This window comes from Asparagus officinalis, chromosome 1 (assembly GCF_001876935.1).
Source record: "Asparagus officinalis chromosome 1, Aspof.V1, whole genome shotgun sequence".
In the NCBI taxonomy this organism is placed as follows: domain Eukaryota; kingdom Viridiplantae; phylum Streptophyta; class Magnoliopsida; order Asparagales; family Asparagaceae; genus Asparagus; species Asparagus officinalis.
Window position 1 is genome coordinate 9,872,644 of NC_033794.1, and position 15,120 is coordinate 9,887,763.

Below are 15,120 nucleotides of genomic sequence, written 5' to 3' on the forward strand. Positions count from 1 at the left end.
CAAAGAGAAACAGAGAAAAGAAAAAAAAGGGTTTGGTTCAAGAGGGGAGGGATTTTCTTTCTCACTCTTTTTTTAGCAAGCCACGGGTGTGGCGTATGACACACCCTGGTGTGGTAGGGTCTGAAATTTGGTGTTTACCTTTCTCTGCAGCGAACTATGGGTGTGGCGGACACCACCCCTGGGTGTGGTAGGGTCTGTCATTTGGTGTCCAGCTTTCTCTGTAGCGAACCATGGGTGTGGCGGACACCACCCCTGGGTGTGGTAGAGTCTGCCATCCCTTTTTAACTCCTTTCTCTGCAGTTTTTTTAGTCGATGCCATGTCTTCCTTTCTTCGCAATTGCATGATCGAAGGTATTATAAGTTAAATTTGTGTCGATCCAATTGCCTAAAAATAATAAAAATAAAATAAAATGAAATAAAATAAGATAAAATAAAAGAACGAGAATGGATAAAAACTTGGGTTGCCTCCCAAGAAGCGCTCATTTATGGTCATGAGCTCGACCCCTTTTTCGCTCAATTGTCTGACGAAGGGGGGTCGAAAAGGGTATAAGTAACCCCTTTCTTGTTTTGTTCACCTCCAATGTAGTGTTTCAATCGTTACCCATTCACCTTGAAAGATTCCGTTATTTCGCTCCAAACTTCAACAACTCCACTAGGAAAGACCTCACAGACTTGAAAATGTTCAGACCACCTAGACTTGAGCTTGCCCGAAAAAAGCTTCAAACGAAAGTTGAAAAGTAGCACCATATCTCCTTGATTAAACTCTCTTCGAAGGATATTCTTATCGTGTCATCGTTTAGTCCTTTCTTTATAAATGCGGGTATTCTCATAGGAATCTAATCGTAGCTCATCTAGCTTATGAAGTTCAAGCTTTCTTTTCTCACTTGCGGTCTTCATATCAAAATTGAGCAGCTTGATAGCCCAATACGCCTTGCGTTCTAACTCAACTGGGAGATGACACGATTTGCCATATACCAACTTGAACGATGTCATACCTATGGGTGTTTTGTAGGCAGTTCGATCGGCCCATAAGGCATTCGGAAGTTTCATAGACTAATCTTTTCTTGAACAGTTAACTGTTTTCTCCAAAATACTCTTAATTTCACAATTCGAAACCTCCACTTGATCACTAGTTTGAGGATGGTATGGCGTGGCAACCTTATGAGTGACCCCATATTGTCTTAAGAGAGTTTCAAATTTTTTTTCTATGAAGTGTGAACTGCCATCACTGATTACCGTCCGTGGCACCCCAAACCTTGGAAAAATAACGTTCTTGAATAGTTTTAGAACCACTTTAGCATCGTTGGTGGGGGATGTTATCGCTTCTACGCACTTGGAGACGTAGTCCATCGCCACTAAGATGAACTTGTTGTTACACGATGGTGGAAACGGTCTCATGAAATCTATGCCCCACACGTCAAAGACCTTAATTTTCAAGATGGAGTGTAAAGGCATCTCATGTCGCTTCGAAATGTTCCTGGTCCTCTGACAGCTATCACAAGATGTCACAAACTGATTTGCATCTCGGAAAAGACTCGGCCAATAGAAACCTAATTGTAGAACTTTTACAGCTGTCTTTGAAGTGCTTGCATGTCCCTCGTAAGAAGATGAATGGTAATGATGGAGAATACTTGTAACCTCATCTTCAGGAACACACCTTCTAAACATCCCATCAACACACCGTTTGTACAGAAACGGTTCATCCCAAAAATAATACTTTAAGTTAGCAAAGAACTACTTTTTCTGTGGATAGCTCAGATCCGAAGGCAAAACTCCACACACTAGGTAGTTAACGAAGTCTGCATACCATTGTGCATCCAATCTTTCAATGGCTAACAACTGATCATCTGGGAAGGAGTCATCGATCGGTAGTTCATCATCCTCTCTATCATGTGATTCTTGCCTCATCCTCGACAAATGGTCTGCCACCAAATTTTTCGTCCCTTTCTTGTCCTTTATCTCTAGGTAAAACTCTTGTAAAAGTAGTATCCATCGAATCAACCTAGGCTTGGCATCTTGTTTGCTCAAAAGATATTTGATGGCGGAGTGGTCGGTATAAACGATGACTTTGGACCCTACTAAGTAAGATCTGAACTTGTCAAAGGCGAAGACAACTGCTAATAACTCCTTTTCAGTGGTAGCATAGTTAACTTGGGCCTCATCAAGAGTGTGACTAGCATAATAAATTGCATGAATTATTTTTTCCTTTCTTTGACCCAACACAGCACCAACCGGGTAATCACTTGCATCAGTCATGACTTCAAATGGGAGTACCAATCCGGCGGTTGCATAATAGGAGTTGTTATCAATGCTTCCTTCAACCTACGAAAAGCATCAAGACATTCATCAGTGAAATCATAGGGAACATTTTTAAGAAGAAGTTTAGTTAAGGGTTTTGTAATTTTTGAAAAGTCTTTGATGAAACGCTGATAGAAACCGGCATGTCCCAAGAAACTTCTTACTCCTCTAACCGACGATGGTGACGGTAATTTTTTAATGATTTTCACTTTTGCCCAATCAACTTAAATTCCACGCTCGGACACCTTGTGTCCTAGAACTATTCCATCCATTACCATAAAGTGGCATTTCTCCCAGTTTAGGACTAAATTAACTTTTTCGCAACGCTGTAAAACTTGAGACAAGTTAGCTAAACAACCATAAAAAATAGTCCAATACACGGAGAAGTCATCCATAAACATGTCCATAATGTCTACTATAAAATCAGAGAAAATAGCCATCATACATCGTTAAAAAGTGGCGGGGGTATTACAAAGACCGAAAGTCATGCGCCTATAAGCAAAGGTCTCATATGGATAGGTAAAAGTGATCTTGTCCTGGTCACTAGGATGAATAAGGATTTGGAAAAATCCCGAATAGCCATCTAAATAACAAAAATAAGAATGCCTTGCCAACCTTTGCAACATCTGATTTATAATGGGAAGTGGAAAATAATCTTTCCGAGTTGCCTTGTTCAACTTTCTATAATCAATACATATCCTCCAACCCGTAACCGTCCTAGTAGGAATAAGTTCATTATTCGCATTCTTGACTACGGTCACACCCCCTTTTTTAGGAACCACATGGACCGGGCTAACACATTTACTATTAGAAATAGGATAGATTACCCCAACATCTAGTAGCTTAAGTACATCTTTTTTAACCACTTTCTTCATGTTAGGATTTAATCTACGTTGGTGCTCTATAGAAGGTTTATGATCATCTTCCAAGAGAATTATATGCATGCAAATCGATGGGTTGATTTCTTTAATATCATCTATTGTGTATCCTATGACCTTACGATGCACCCTAAGTGTTCTAAGCAACTTATTAGTTTCATTTTCATTCAGACATGCATTCACAGTCACAGGATAAGTGGAGTTAGGGCCAAGAAATTCATACCTTAAAGAGGAAGGGAGAGGTTTTAATTCTACCTTTGGTGCTTTATCATCTTCACAAGTAGAACCTTTTGGGTCTAACTTCAGACTTTCAAATTTTGCATTCCGAAATAGAGCAGTTGATGTTGATTCTAAAGATTGAGCATACGCGGCTACCTCGGGGTCTTAATCATTTATTGAACATTCGCTTACCAAACACTTCTCAAGTGGATCAGCTGAGTAATGGTTTGCAAGTTGCTCATGTTTACATTTGTCAATCACGTCGACCCTATAACAAACTTTATCAGTTAGATGGAGTTTCATAGCATTGCTTAAATCAAATTTTACTATTCCCCTCCAACATTTAGGGAGAGCCTTCAATTTTAAACATCGATTATAGCACCTGCAGTAGCAAGGAAGGGTCTTCCTAATATAATTGGAATGTTAGAATCTCCTTCTATTTCCAAAATAACGAAATCAACCGCGATAAAGAACTTACCGACCTAGATAGGTACATCTTCAAGTATACCTACCGAATATTTTACCGATCGATCCTCCAGTTGGAGTGATATCGTGGTTGGTTTTAAATCACCTATACCAAGCTTCTTACAGATAGACATTGGTATCAAACTTACGCTTGCACCTAAATCACACAAAGCACGGTTAATAGAGATATTACTAATAACACAAGGAATAGAAAATGAATCTAGATCCTTAAGCTTTGGAGGCAACTTATTTTGGATGATAGCACTACACTCCTCAGTAAGGGCCACAGTCTCATATTCTTCTAACTTTCTTTTATTAGATATGATCTCTTTCAAGAACTTAGCATAGGAAGGCATTTGAGAAATAGCTTCAGTGAACGGGACATTGATGTGCAACTTTTTCAAAATCTCCAAAAAATTTCGAACTGCTTTTCTAACTTAGCCTTATTATCCACATCTATCACCTTTTTCTGGAGGCTTGTAAGGAGCTGGAGACATGTATTCCTCAACTTTTTCTTCTTCCTGCGTTTGGGCCTCATTATCCACATTTATCACCTTTTTATTTTTTTCTTCATGACGACCATCTACCCCATCATTTTCTTTCACCTTAGGCCCCTCATATTGTTTTCCACTCCTAAGGGTTATAGCATTCACATGACTCCTGGGATTCGTCTTGGGTTGTCCAGGTAGCATGCCCGAAGGCCTAAAGGAAGAACTAGCATTTTGTGCTAACTGGATGATTTGTGTCTCCAACATCTTGTTATGTGTAGCTAGGGAATCCATCTTAGAGGCCAATTGGTTTACTACCTCATTCGTGGTTTGTTGTTGTTGCTTAAACTCTTCATTCAATCTCGATTGAGTCGTCACAAACTTCTCCATCATATTTTCCAAATTAGACCTTTGAGAAGGGAGATTGGATTGAGGAGCACGAAAACCAGGAGGAGCAAAATTAGATGCGACCTTTGAGAAGGGAGATTGGATTGAGGAGCACGAAAACCAGGAGGAGCAAAATTAGATGCGGGCATGTGATTTTCAGGTGGGTTTCTATAAGAAAAATTAGGATGATTCCTCCACCCCGGATTATAAGTGTTGGAGAAAGGGTCTCTCTTCTGATTAAAGTTATTAACATAGTTAATATGTTCATTACCAGAAGTATTAAGGGATGGGGGGTTTCCTAATTGACATTCAAGTGCAGAATGACCCACATAACCACATATCTCGCAAGCAATTGAAGTAGACGCCACAGAATTAATACTCAAGTTTTCAACTTTTTTAAACAAAGCATCAACTTTTGAGGATATATGATCTAAAGCATTTATTTCATACTTTCCTCCTTTTGATGTTTGAGCCCACTCGTTCACCCATTGATAGCGATTTTGAGCCATGTCTTCAATGAGAGTGTATGCCTCATCTATTATTTTGTTCATCAAAGCTTCTCCTGTTGTAGCATCAATAGTCATCCGAGTATTGTAAGTGAGCCCGTTGTAGAAGGTGTGAACAATTAAGCACTTCTTCAGTCCATGGTGAGGACACATCCTTAATAATTCCTTGTAGTGTTCCCAAGCTTCATAGAGTGACTCTCCTTCCTTCTGTACAAAGCTTGTGATCTGGTTTCTCATCTATGTTATTTTACTTGGGGGAAAATACTTTGCAAAAACATCCTGGACAACTGATCCCAATTGGTGATGGACCCAGTAGGCAATGAGTGCAACCAAGCCCTAGCATTGTCTTTTGAAGAGAACGGAAATAGTCTGAGTCGAATAGCATCATTGGTCACTCCATTAAGCTTCAAAGTGTCGTAATACTTCAAGAAAATCGACAGGTGGAGATTCAGGTCTTCAGTAGCACCTCCTCCAAACTGATTTTGCCGAACCATTGAGAGCAGTGATGGTTTTAGCTCAAAATTATTAGCTTCAACAGTGGGCCTTGTAATACTTGTTGAGAGCAGTGATGGTTTTAGCTCAAAATTATTAGCTTCAACAGTGGGCCTTGTAATACTTGAATGCGTGCCTTGAGCATTTGAGCTCAAAATTATTAGCTTCAACAGTGGGCCTTGTAATACTTGAATGCGTGCCTTGAGCATTTGGGGCAACGAAATCCTTAAGAAGCTGATTCTGATCACACATTGTAGCTTGTTCTGTGTTCCTTTGCTCCCTTATATACCTTATTATCTCTGCAGGAGTCACCGATAGTTCAGGACTGTTTTCGTTGCGTACTTCTGTTTGACGCCCTTGCATAAAAGAAAGTGAGTAGCGAAGAGAATATAAAAAATCCAGTCTAGCTTAATAACATAAGCACTCAATATTAACACCATAGTCCCCGGCAACGGTACCAAAAACTTAGTAGGCAAAATCTGCAAGTGTACAGACTCGTTGTAGCTATCAGGGTCGATCCCACAGGGACTAGGAGTTAATTATCAAATTTCATGTTATTCGACTAGCTAAACTAATGAGTAAATTAGAAAAGATTAAAATTAAAAGAAATAAAATAAATAGCTAATCAGGTGGAATTCAATATAATGAAGGGCTAGGATTAGGTTTTCACCACAACTTCGATGCTCAATGATAAATTATTTTTTTCTTAGTGTTGGTTTAAACTAGAAAGGGTGAATTAGCCTAAATTAATCTAAAGCCTTTTTAAGTGCTAAAGATCGTGTCTAATTAATCCCAATTAACCTACTTTCATGAAATCAAGTTTAAATTAAACCCAGTAAGCTTTATGTTAATCCTAATCAAATCCCCAAAGAACCTAGCCTACTTTCGTGGCTCGAGTTCCCTGCTTAATTTCTAGAGGTCTGGTATTAATCTTCACCTTTCAGTCCTTCAATTAATTATCTATGATTGCTAAAACGGTGATGAAGTGAATCAACAAAATTAAAACATAAAAAATTAAGTTTAAAGATTTAAACTTTCACCAAGAACCTATATTAATTCATCATCAATCACCAAAAAGTTGGATTCTTTCCCAATCCTAGACAAAGAATCTACTCACACATGATTGGGATAAGAGAATACATCAAATAAATATGTTAATCAATCATAAGAAGAAATTAATAAAAGAGAGGAAATAATTTGACGTAGCGCGGAAGTGATAACCTCGGAATCCACCAAGGGTGTTCTCTGAATCCACGAAGAACGATCTTCGAATCCACGAAGAAAATATTGAAAAAGAAAATTTTTATTGATGAAATGTTATTCTCCTTTGCGATTATATGACTTTTTTTAAATAGATAAACAAATAAGACTCCTAGTAAGACTAGAATTACAAACAAAAAGTGTCAAATTCTATCCTAAAAAGACTCCTTATAATAGAGGAAACAAATCATGAATCAAAATTGATTTTGTTTCCTAATCTAATTTGACTCTAAAATTAAATTTATTTCCTAATCTAAAATAGACTCTAACTCAGATTAAGCGTCCTACACCAGTCACCCCTTGTTGAAAGAAGCTCGACCCGAGCTTATATTTGTTAGAATAGTAGTTTCATTGATAAATAATTTTCTTCTCTTGCAATGATCAGCATCCACCTTGTATTTAGTATTGATTTTCTCCATTTGTTCTTTTACCTCCTCTGCTAGGACTTCTTTTGTATCAAATTTCTCCATTTGTTCTTTTACCTCCTCTGCTAGGACTTCTTTTGTATCAAACTTGTGTATGAATCTTTTCCATGACAAGTGTATGTAACTGACAGCATGTACTTGTGTATGAATCTTTTCCATGACAAGTGTATGTAACTGACAGCATGTGGCTCTGACATGAAAAACTCCTTCAAATATTTTCCTTGTTGCTTCCCATACTCTAGTGTTGACGGTATCATCTCACCATTATTAAAATTATTGATGATTATTGCTTCAAAAAAATAATTTTCTTCCTCATACTCCATACACAATTCTTTCATCTCCTTTATCTCAAGCTCTCCACCAAGCAATGCACACATACCATCAATTTTCTCACTCTCTATTTTATCTTTCTTCTCCATCGGGACAATATCAATATGTGTAACATCATTCACAATATCATGTAGAATATTCTTCTTCATTAACATATCATCATTAACATCAGGAACCTCAGGATGAATCTTGATGGTGGCAAAATCTTCCTTTTCGGGGGTGAGCGTCTTGTTGTTTGCCACTAGAGACACCTGTCATTGCTTGTAGTTAGAAGGTAAGAAACGATCTCTCAATAATTTCTTCATCTTTGCCCACGTTCGAACCTGATCCTTTCCTTGATGGTATCGATTTATCAGTACTTCATCCCACCATGCAGATGCTTTTTCTTTAAGCATGTAGACCACTAATTTAACTTTCCAATCTTCTGGGATTATATTATACTCAAAATACTTATCTACTTTATCAATCCAATCAAGAAAATCATCAGCATAAAGCTTTTCATTGAAGGATGGTATTTTTAATTCTCTAGCATCATAGTTCTCCTTTCTTTGGTAGCCTCTATGATCATCGTTGTAGAATTTATCTTGTGAAGTCAGATCACGTCGTTGGCGATCATCAACGCGATTTTAAACTCTCGCCGTGTTCAGACGCTCAACTGTTGCCGCTAGTCGCTCCATGATAGTCTTCATCTGATTAACATCAGCCTTTAGCACGTCGAACTCAGTTCGAAAAATAGGGGCTTCATCACCTGCCATCGGATCGGAGAAACAAGGCTCTGATACCAATTGACGCAGCACGGAAGTAGTAGCCTCAGAATCCACTAAGAACGATCTTCGAATCCACGAAGAACTTCGAATCCACGAGGAAAATATTGAAAAAGAGAAATTTTATTGATGAAAAGTTATTCTCCTTTGTGATTACATGACTCTTTTTAAATAGATAAACAAATAAGACTCCTAGTAAGACTAGAATTACAAAAAGAAAGTGTCAAATTCTATCATAAAAAGACTCCTTATAATAGAGGAAACAAACCATGAATCAAAATTGATTTTGTTTCCTAATCTAATTTGACTCTAAAATTGAATTTATTTCCTAATCTATATTTCTAATCTAAACAGACTCCAACTCAGATTAAGCGTCCTACATCATAATTAACCCGTCTTTCAATTGAAAGCTTTAAAATAAGAATTTACAATCCAATCTTGTACAAGAAATTAGTGTCTTCCTTCAATACTTGAACTCTAAAATAGTTGATAATTGACGGCTAAGAGAACATAACAAAAGATCTCTAAACCCCAAGCCAAAATATCTATTTATATGTGTCAAATTTTTTTTGAAAAAGATAAGGCTCACGCCACAAGTATGGTGCGCACCACACCAGGATGTGGTGGAATCTATCTTGCTGATTTTGTGTTTGTTTGTACAGTCTTTGGTATTTTAACTATAACTTTTGCGTCCGACCTCAGAATGAGGTAATTCAAGTTGTATTGAAAAGCTGTTAAAGAGATCTATAACTTTTAGCTTTTGAGCTTTTCCGGATTCAGATTGCATCATCGTCGAAATTCCACTTTTCGAAATTCCAATTTTTCATACTCGTGCATCCATTTTCTTCTCAAACCATGCATTCGAAATCTTGTTGTTGCTTCAAACTCTTGTTTAACTTCCAACGATCATCGAATCTTTTAATCTTGAGCCAATACCTACATATAGAAACACAAACCACAGCAGTATCTTCGATCTAAACACGAAATATGCATTAAATACCCGTAAATCATGCTTGAAACACACTAAGATAATGCATATTTTACGTGTTTATCAACTTTACTCCTCAAAAGCTTCAACCTCACTTCATTTTGATAGACTTGTCTATATTTTGTTTGATCTTCTATTAAATTTATATCATATGTTCAGCCTACAATACTGGGTACATTTTGGTTGTTTGCATGTCTAACGCTTGCTAAAATAAACCTAAATGTAATACAAATTTAACAAAAATCAAATTATCCTATAGAACTCTTTTGTCCTTAAATGTTAACATGTTCTTTTTCTTTTCGAGTAATTAGCAATATCTATCTGAATAGAGGTATTTTTGTTCCATACACAATTGAATGCTAAAAATCATACTGTTGAGCCTGTCTTAATCGTACACATTGTTTTTTTGTTTTAACATTTGTGTAACCACAGTTTATATTCGGATCTTTTGTGCACGTCTTTATTCTCGTAGTCTTTTATTCTCTTTTGGGTTATTTCGTTAAATTCTTATTAGTGGAACATGGGGATAGCTATGCAGCAGTTTTTACCTGGTCGCACCTGATGGTCCCGCGTTAAACTTTATACTTTGCATTATTTATCATAAATTTCGATTTACTTTGCCAACTTTTCCTGAGAATGTAGAAAGCAGATGAAATTTACATACTGGAATCTTCGTTATAAAATGTTAATTTCGCAACACGTGCGATTTTTTTCCTGAAACAGCTCCGTGAGGAGAGTGAAGGACAGGGGAATGATAATAAACGGTTGGGTAGAACAAGAAGACATACTCCATCACCGAGCGGTCGGGGGGTTTCGTCAGCCACTGCGGATGGAACTCGCGTGACAGAGGCGGCGCTGGCGGGGGTGAGAGTGCTGGCGTGGCCGAGGATGGGGATCAGAGGGTGAACGCAGGGGTGGTGAGGGGGAGCGGGATGGGGATGTGGATCGATGAGTGGAGTTGGGAGGCGCGAGGGCGGGGTTGTGAGAGGCGAAGAGATAGGGAGGAGAGTGAGGAGATGATGGAGGATGGAGAGTTGAAGGCGATGCGAGGAGAGTGAAGGAGGCGGCTGTGCTGGCTGGTGGTGGTGGTGGTGGTGGTGGTGGTGACGGGGGTTGTGTCAGGGGGTTAGAGGAGTTCATTAGTAAGTTGATCGTGTAAAGCTTCGCTTCCACGGAATAAAGAAATCCTACAATCTATTATGGACACTAATAACATACTTGTTTTAGCATGAGACAGATTGTAGGATTCTCATTAAATGAACCGTGTTGAATAAAAGATGTATTTGCTACGCCTTCAGCATTCTTGCATGAGGCAAAAAAAAGTTAAATTTGTCTCTCCAAGAGGACATTTTCTTAATGCTTGTTACTAAGAAGGACATTTTCCCAGCGTTTGCAATACATTGATGTACAGGATGGTTTTTCTTACTTTCACCTTCATTCATGAATCTAAGTAAGTATTTTATTCACTGAATTGAGCAATCTGTATGTAAAGAAGATACCAAATATCCAGAATAAATGATATGAGAGAAATTCTTATTTCTATTATGTTGCATTATATAAGTTCTAAATATGATTAATATCCTAGAGATCTCAAGTGGAATATTTATCCCTTGGTTACTCCATACTTTCTCTCAATCAAAGTATATAGGGAGTAATTTCACAAGCCCACACGGCCACTTCCAATCAATTCTCTTAAGCCCTTGCTAATTTGAGTATTCGGAGAAGTGTATGAGATATGAAATGCACACCCCCTATTTATAGGGAGAACTTCAAGCAAGGGTAGGATCGTTCCGTTAGCTACCAAATCACTGTAGATACAGATAATTTCAGATCTCGCTAACTCATTAACCTTATCACAACTCCCATAACAAGAATGACATGTGACACCCACACTTTAGTCTCACATGGACTAGTGTGAAGAAATGTTAGTGGTTTATATAGAGAAAAGCCCAAGGCACAAGAACAACTAGTGCTAGCATTTTGGCAGTGGACTTTAGCCGACATCGAGTTGCTCTCGGTGGGTCCCACGGCTTGCACGCGCCAACGGGCCCAAGGGCTCGGGGTGTGACATGAAATGGTTTTAATATTACAGCCACAAAGCGCTCCAAATCTCATCATACTCCCACTCGACTGAAAAGTGTGCTGCGATGCTCTAAATTTGATCACAAGGTTCATACGACTGTTGTGTCATGCAACCATAGAGACTATCTGCAAGTGGCGAGCTCTTATACTATGAACTTTTGTAAAGAGCAAGCATAGAAACACTGAGCCCTTTGAAAGAAAAGTACTTACAAAGTCTCGTATACCCAGATCAAACTATAACTACATCACTAATCCAGATATCTTCTAATCCCTCTTAGGAGAAGCATACTCAATTAATGTGTAACTATTTGGTAAGATCCACACTTTCTCAAAAGTGAAGCTCCGAATGCAGACTCATTATCAATGTAGAGGCATTAGTGTTCTTCCTCTCGCACTACCGCTGATTCAATCTAAAAATAACTTCTTTTCTGATTACCTTCCTTTAGTCCGGATCTACCATGACTATAGATGAGGAGTCAAAATAGCAACACTGCTCCTAAACTTTCACAAAATAGTCAAATGTCACTAAGGGTACAAGTGGAACAAAAACTATGCTCCATATGATTTTAGCTTCACAGGGATCCATGCGCCTATCCTAAAATCATGTAAGTCATGTTGTAAATCAACGTCGCTGTTTGGCTCAGAAGCCTGTTCAACCAGTCCTCGTTCTCCTCTCTAGTGCACCACCAAGGACCAAAAGGAGAGCTCGCCGCTGATAGAAAGAGAGAGATCACACAAATCAGAGGAGAGCTCAAGCTCAGATCTTCTTCCTCTTCATCCCTCTCCCGAGCTACTACCAACCCATTACCCATATATATGGAAGGGGGCAGCCGACACGGGAGAGGAGCTAGGGAAGAAAACGAAGGAGGGAGCCGACCTACGGATGGGAGCTCACAAGCGGCGGCCATCAGATCACGAAGACTGGGAGGTGAGAACCATCGGGTAGGAGAAGAAAATAGAGGGGCTAGGGCACATCAGATAAAGGCTAGGGCACATCAAATAAACACAAGGGAAATGAGCCTTTTGGTAACGGGCCAGAAGCTTTGGGCCAACAAATAGCAACAATCTCCACCTTTGACCCAAGGTAGTGCACAGAGGAAAAACACGGAACTGCAGGACTCATCATCGCCAAATTATTACCTGTATAATCACAAAGAAGATACAAGCAATGGAAGAGAATACACTAAGTAAACTCAGATCACAAAGATCGGGGGTAAAATCACCAAGCATACCAAGTCCACAAAGGACCGAACTCTACCAAACGGTCATCGAGTTCAAAGGGGAAAAAATCACAAAGCTACTAACAAGCACAAAGCAAGTTAATAGGCCACAAAGGCAACACACAAAGCAAAGGAAAATTACCCAAAATCAAAATTCAAGATTCTTTGACACGAGATAAATTTTTCAGCAGGCAAACACTTAGTACCCATGTCAGCAGGATTAAATTCTGAGGGAATTTTCTCCAACTTGACAATACCCTTTTCAACTATATCCCGAATGTAATGAAATCTAACATCAATATGTTTAGTTCTATCATGAAAAATAAGATTTTTGCAAAGTTGAATAGCAGATTGACTATCAGAAAATACAACCATATTTTTATCAAGAAAACCAATTTCAGATATAAGGCTCCTAAGCCAGATAGCTTCTTTGAAAGCTTCAGTGGCAGCAACATACTCAGATTCAGTAGTAGATAAAGCAACAATGGGATGTAATTGGGATTTCCAACTTATGCAAGAGCCACACAAAGTAAACACATAGGAAGTGGTAGATTTTTTATTATCCCTATCATTTGCATAATTGGAATCTACATAGCCAGCAAGTTTGACACCTTCAGAACACTTAGAAAAGGTTAATCCTACATCCACAGAGGATTTCAAATATCTTAAAAGCCACTTCAAGGCATTCCAATGAGGCATACCAGGGTTTGACATATATCTACTCAAGCAACTAACCGCATATGCAATGTCAGGCCTAGTACTAACCATGAGATACATGACAGATCCTATAGCATTCGAATATGGCACCTTCTTCATATCATTTATTTCAGTTTCAGTATTGGGAGATTGATCCTTACTTAACACAAAATGAGAAGCAAGAGGCACATTCACAGATTTAGCATTAGACATAGCAAATTTACTCAAAATTTTTTCAACATATGAAACTTTGGTTTAAAACTAGAGTAGATTTGTTTTTATCCCTAATAATATTCATGCCTAGGATTCTTTTAGCATCACCTAAGTCTTTCATGTCAAAATTTTCACAAAGACATTTTTGAACATGCTCAATAGACTTCAAACAAGGACTAACAATCAACATGTCATCCACATAAATTACAAGAAATACAGGCACAGAGTCTATATTCTTATAATACAGGCAATGATCAGCAGAACTCCTTTTGAACTTTAAAGATTGCATGAATTTATCAAATCTAATATTCCATTGCCTAGGTGATTGTTTTAAACCATACAAAGCCTTTTTTACCAAACACACATGATCAGGCAATTTAGGGTCCACAAAGCCCTCAGGTTGGTGCATATAAATATTTTTATCAAGATCACCATGCAAGAAAGCAGTAGTTACATCCATTTGTTTTAATTCCCAATTAAAATGAGCAACTAAAGCAAGCATAATTCTAACAGTAGTGAATTTGACAACAGGAGCAAAAATTTCAGCATAATCAATTCCCTCCTTTTGAGTAAATCCCTTAGCTACTAACCTAGCCTTAAACCTAACACTTTCAGATTCTTGTTTCACCTTAAACAGCCACTTACAGTCCACTACAGAACAACTAGCAGGTTTAGGAACAAGTTTCCATGTTTGGTTAATTTTTAGGGATTCCATCTCACTCTTCATAGCACTAATCCATTCTTCAGAATATTTTGACCTTAATGCTTCTTTATAAGTCTTAGGTTCATTGCACTCAAGGGATTCAAACACATTAAAGGCAAACTCAGACATATTACAATCAATCAAATTGCAATCTCTATATCTTTCAGGTTTCCTAATGGTTCTTTTATTTCTATCCCTAGTGAGTTGATAATCATTCAAATCATGCATGTTATCTATTTCCTGCATATCATGCTCCACCTCATTTGGAATAATCTCATCTTGATTTTCAATAATTATATCATTCAATTTTTCTTCAGGAAATGATTTGGGTTGATTAATAATAGGCTTTTGCTCCACCTCATTTGGAGCATCATTTTCAGGAATAGGAACATGTAAAGGTAAACAAGGAAATTCATTTTCATTAAAGACAACGTCTCTGCTTATCACTACCTTAAACCCCGGTTCACTCTTATTCCAAAGCCTATAACCTTTTACCCCTTCAGGATATCCTAAGAAAACACATTTCTTAGATCTAGGTTCTAACTTATCAATCTTTTGATGCACATAGCCAGCACTCCCGAAAATTCTCAAATTATTTAAATCAAGAGGTTTGCCCGTGAACACAAATTCAGGGCATTTCCCTCCTAAGGGAACAGAAGGAGACCTATTAATCAAATAGGCCGCAGTACAAACAGCTTCTCCCCAG

At 38.1% G+C, this 15,120-nt stretch overlaps 1 protein-coding gene across 1 annotated transcript in view; it reads left to right on the forward strand.

Annotated features, from left to right (window-relative positions):
• LOC109849013 (UDP-glucose:2-hydroxyflavanone C-glucosyltransferase-like) overlaps positions 1 to 10,435 on the forward strand; it is a 16,185-nt gene extending 5,750 nt beyond the window's left edge. Inside the window, 1 exon segment of the mRNA XM_020418783.1 lies at positions 10,224 to 10,435. Coding sequence (XP_020274372.1) covers positions 10,224 to 10,344 — 121 coding nt within the window. The 3' untranslated portion in view covers positions 10,345 to 10,435.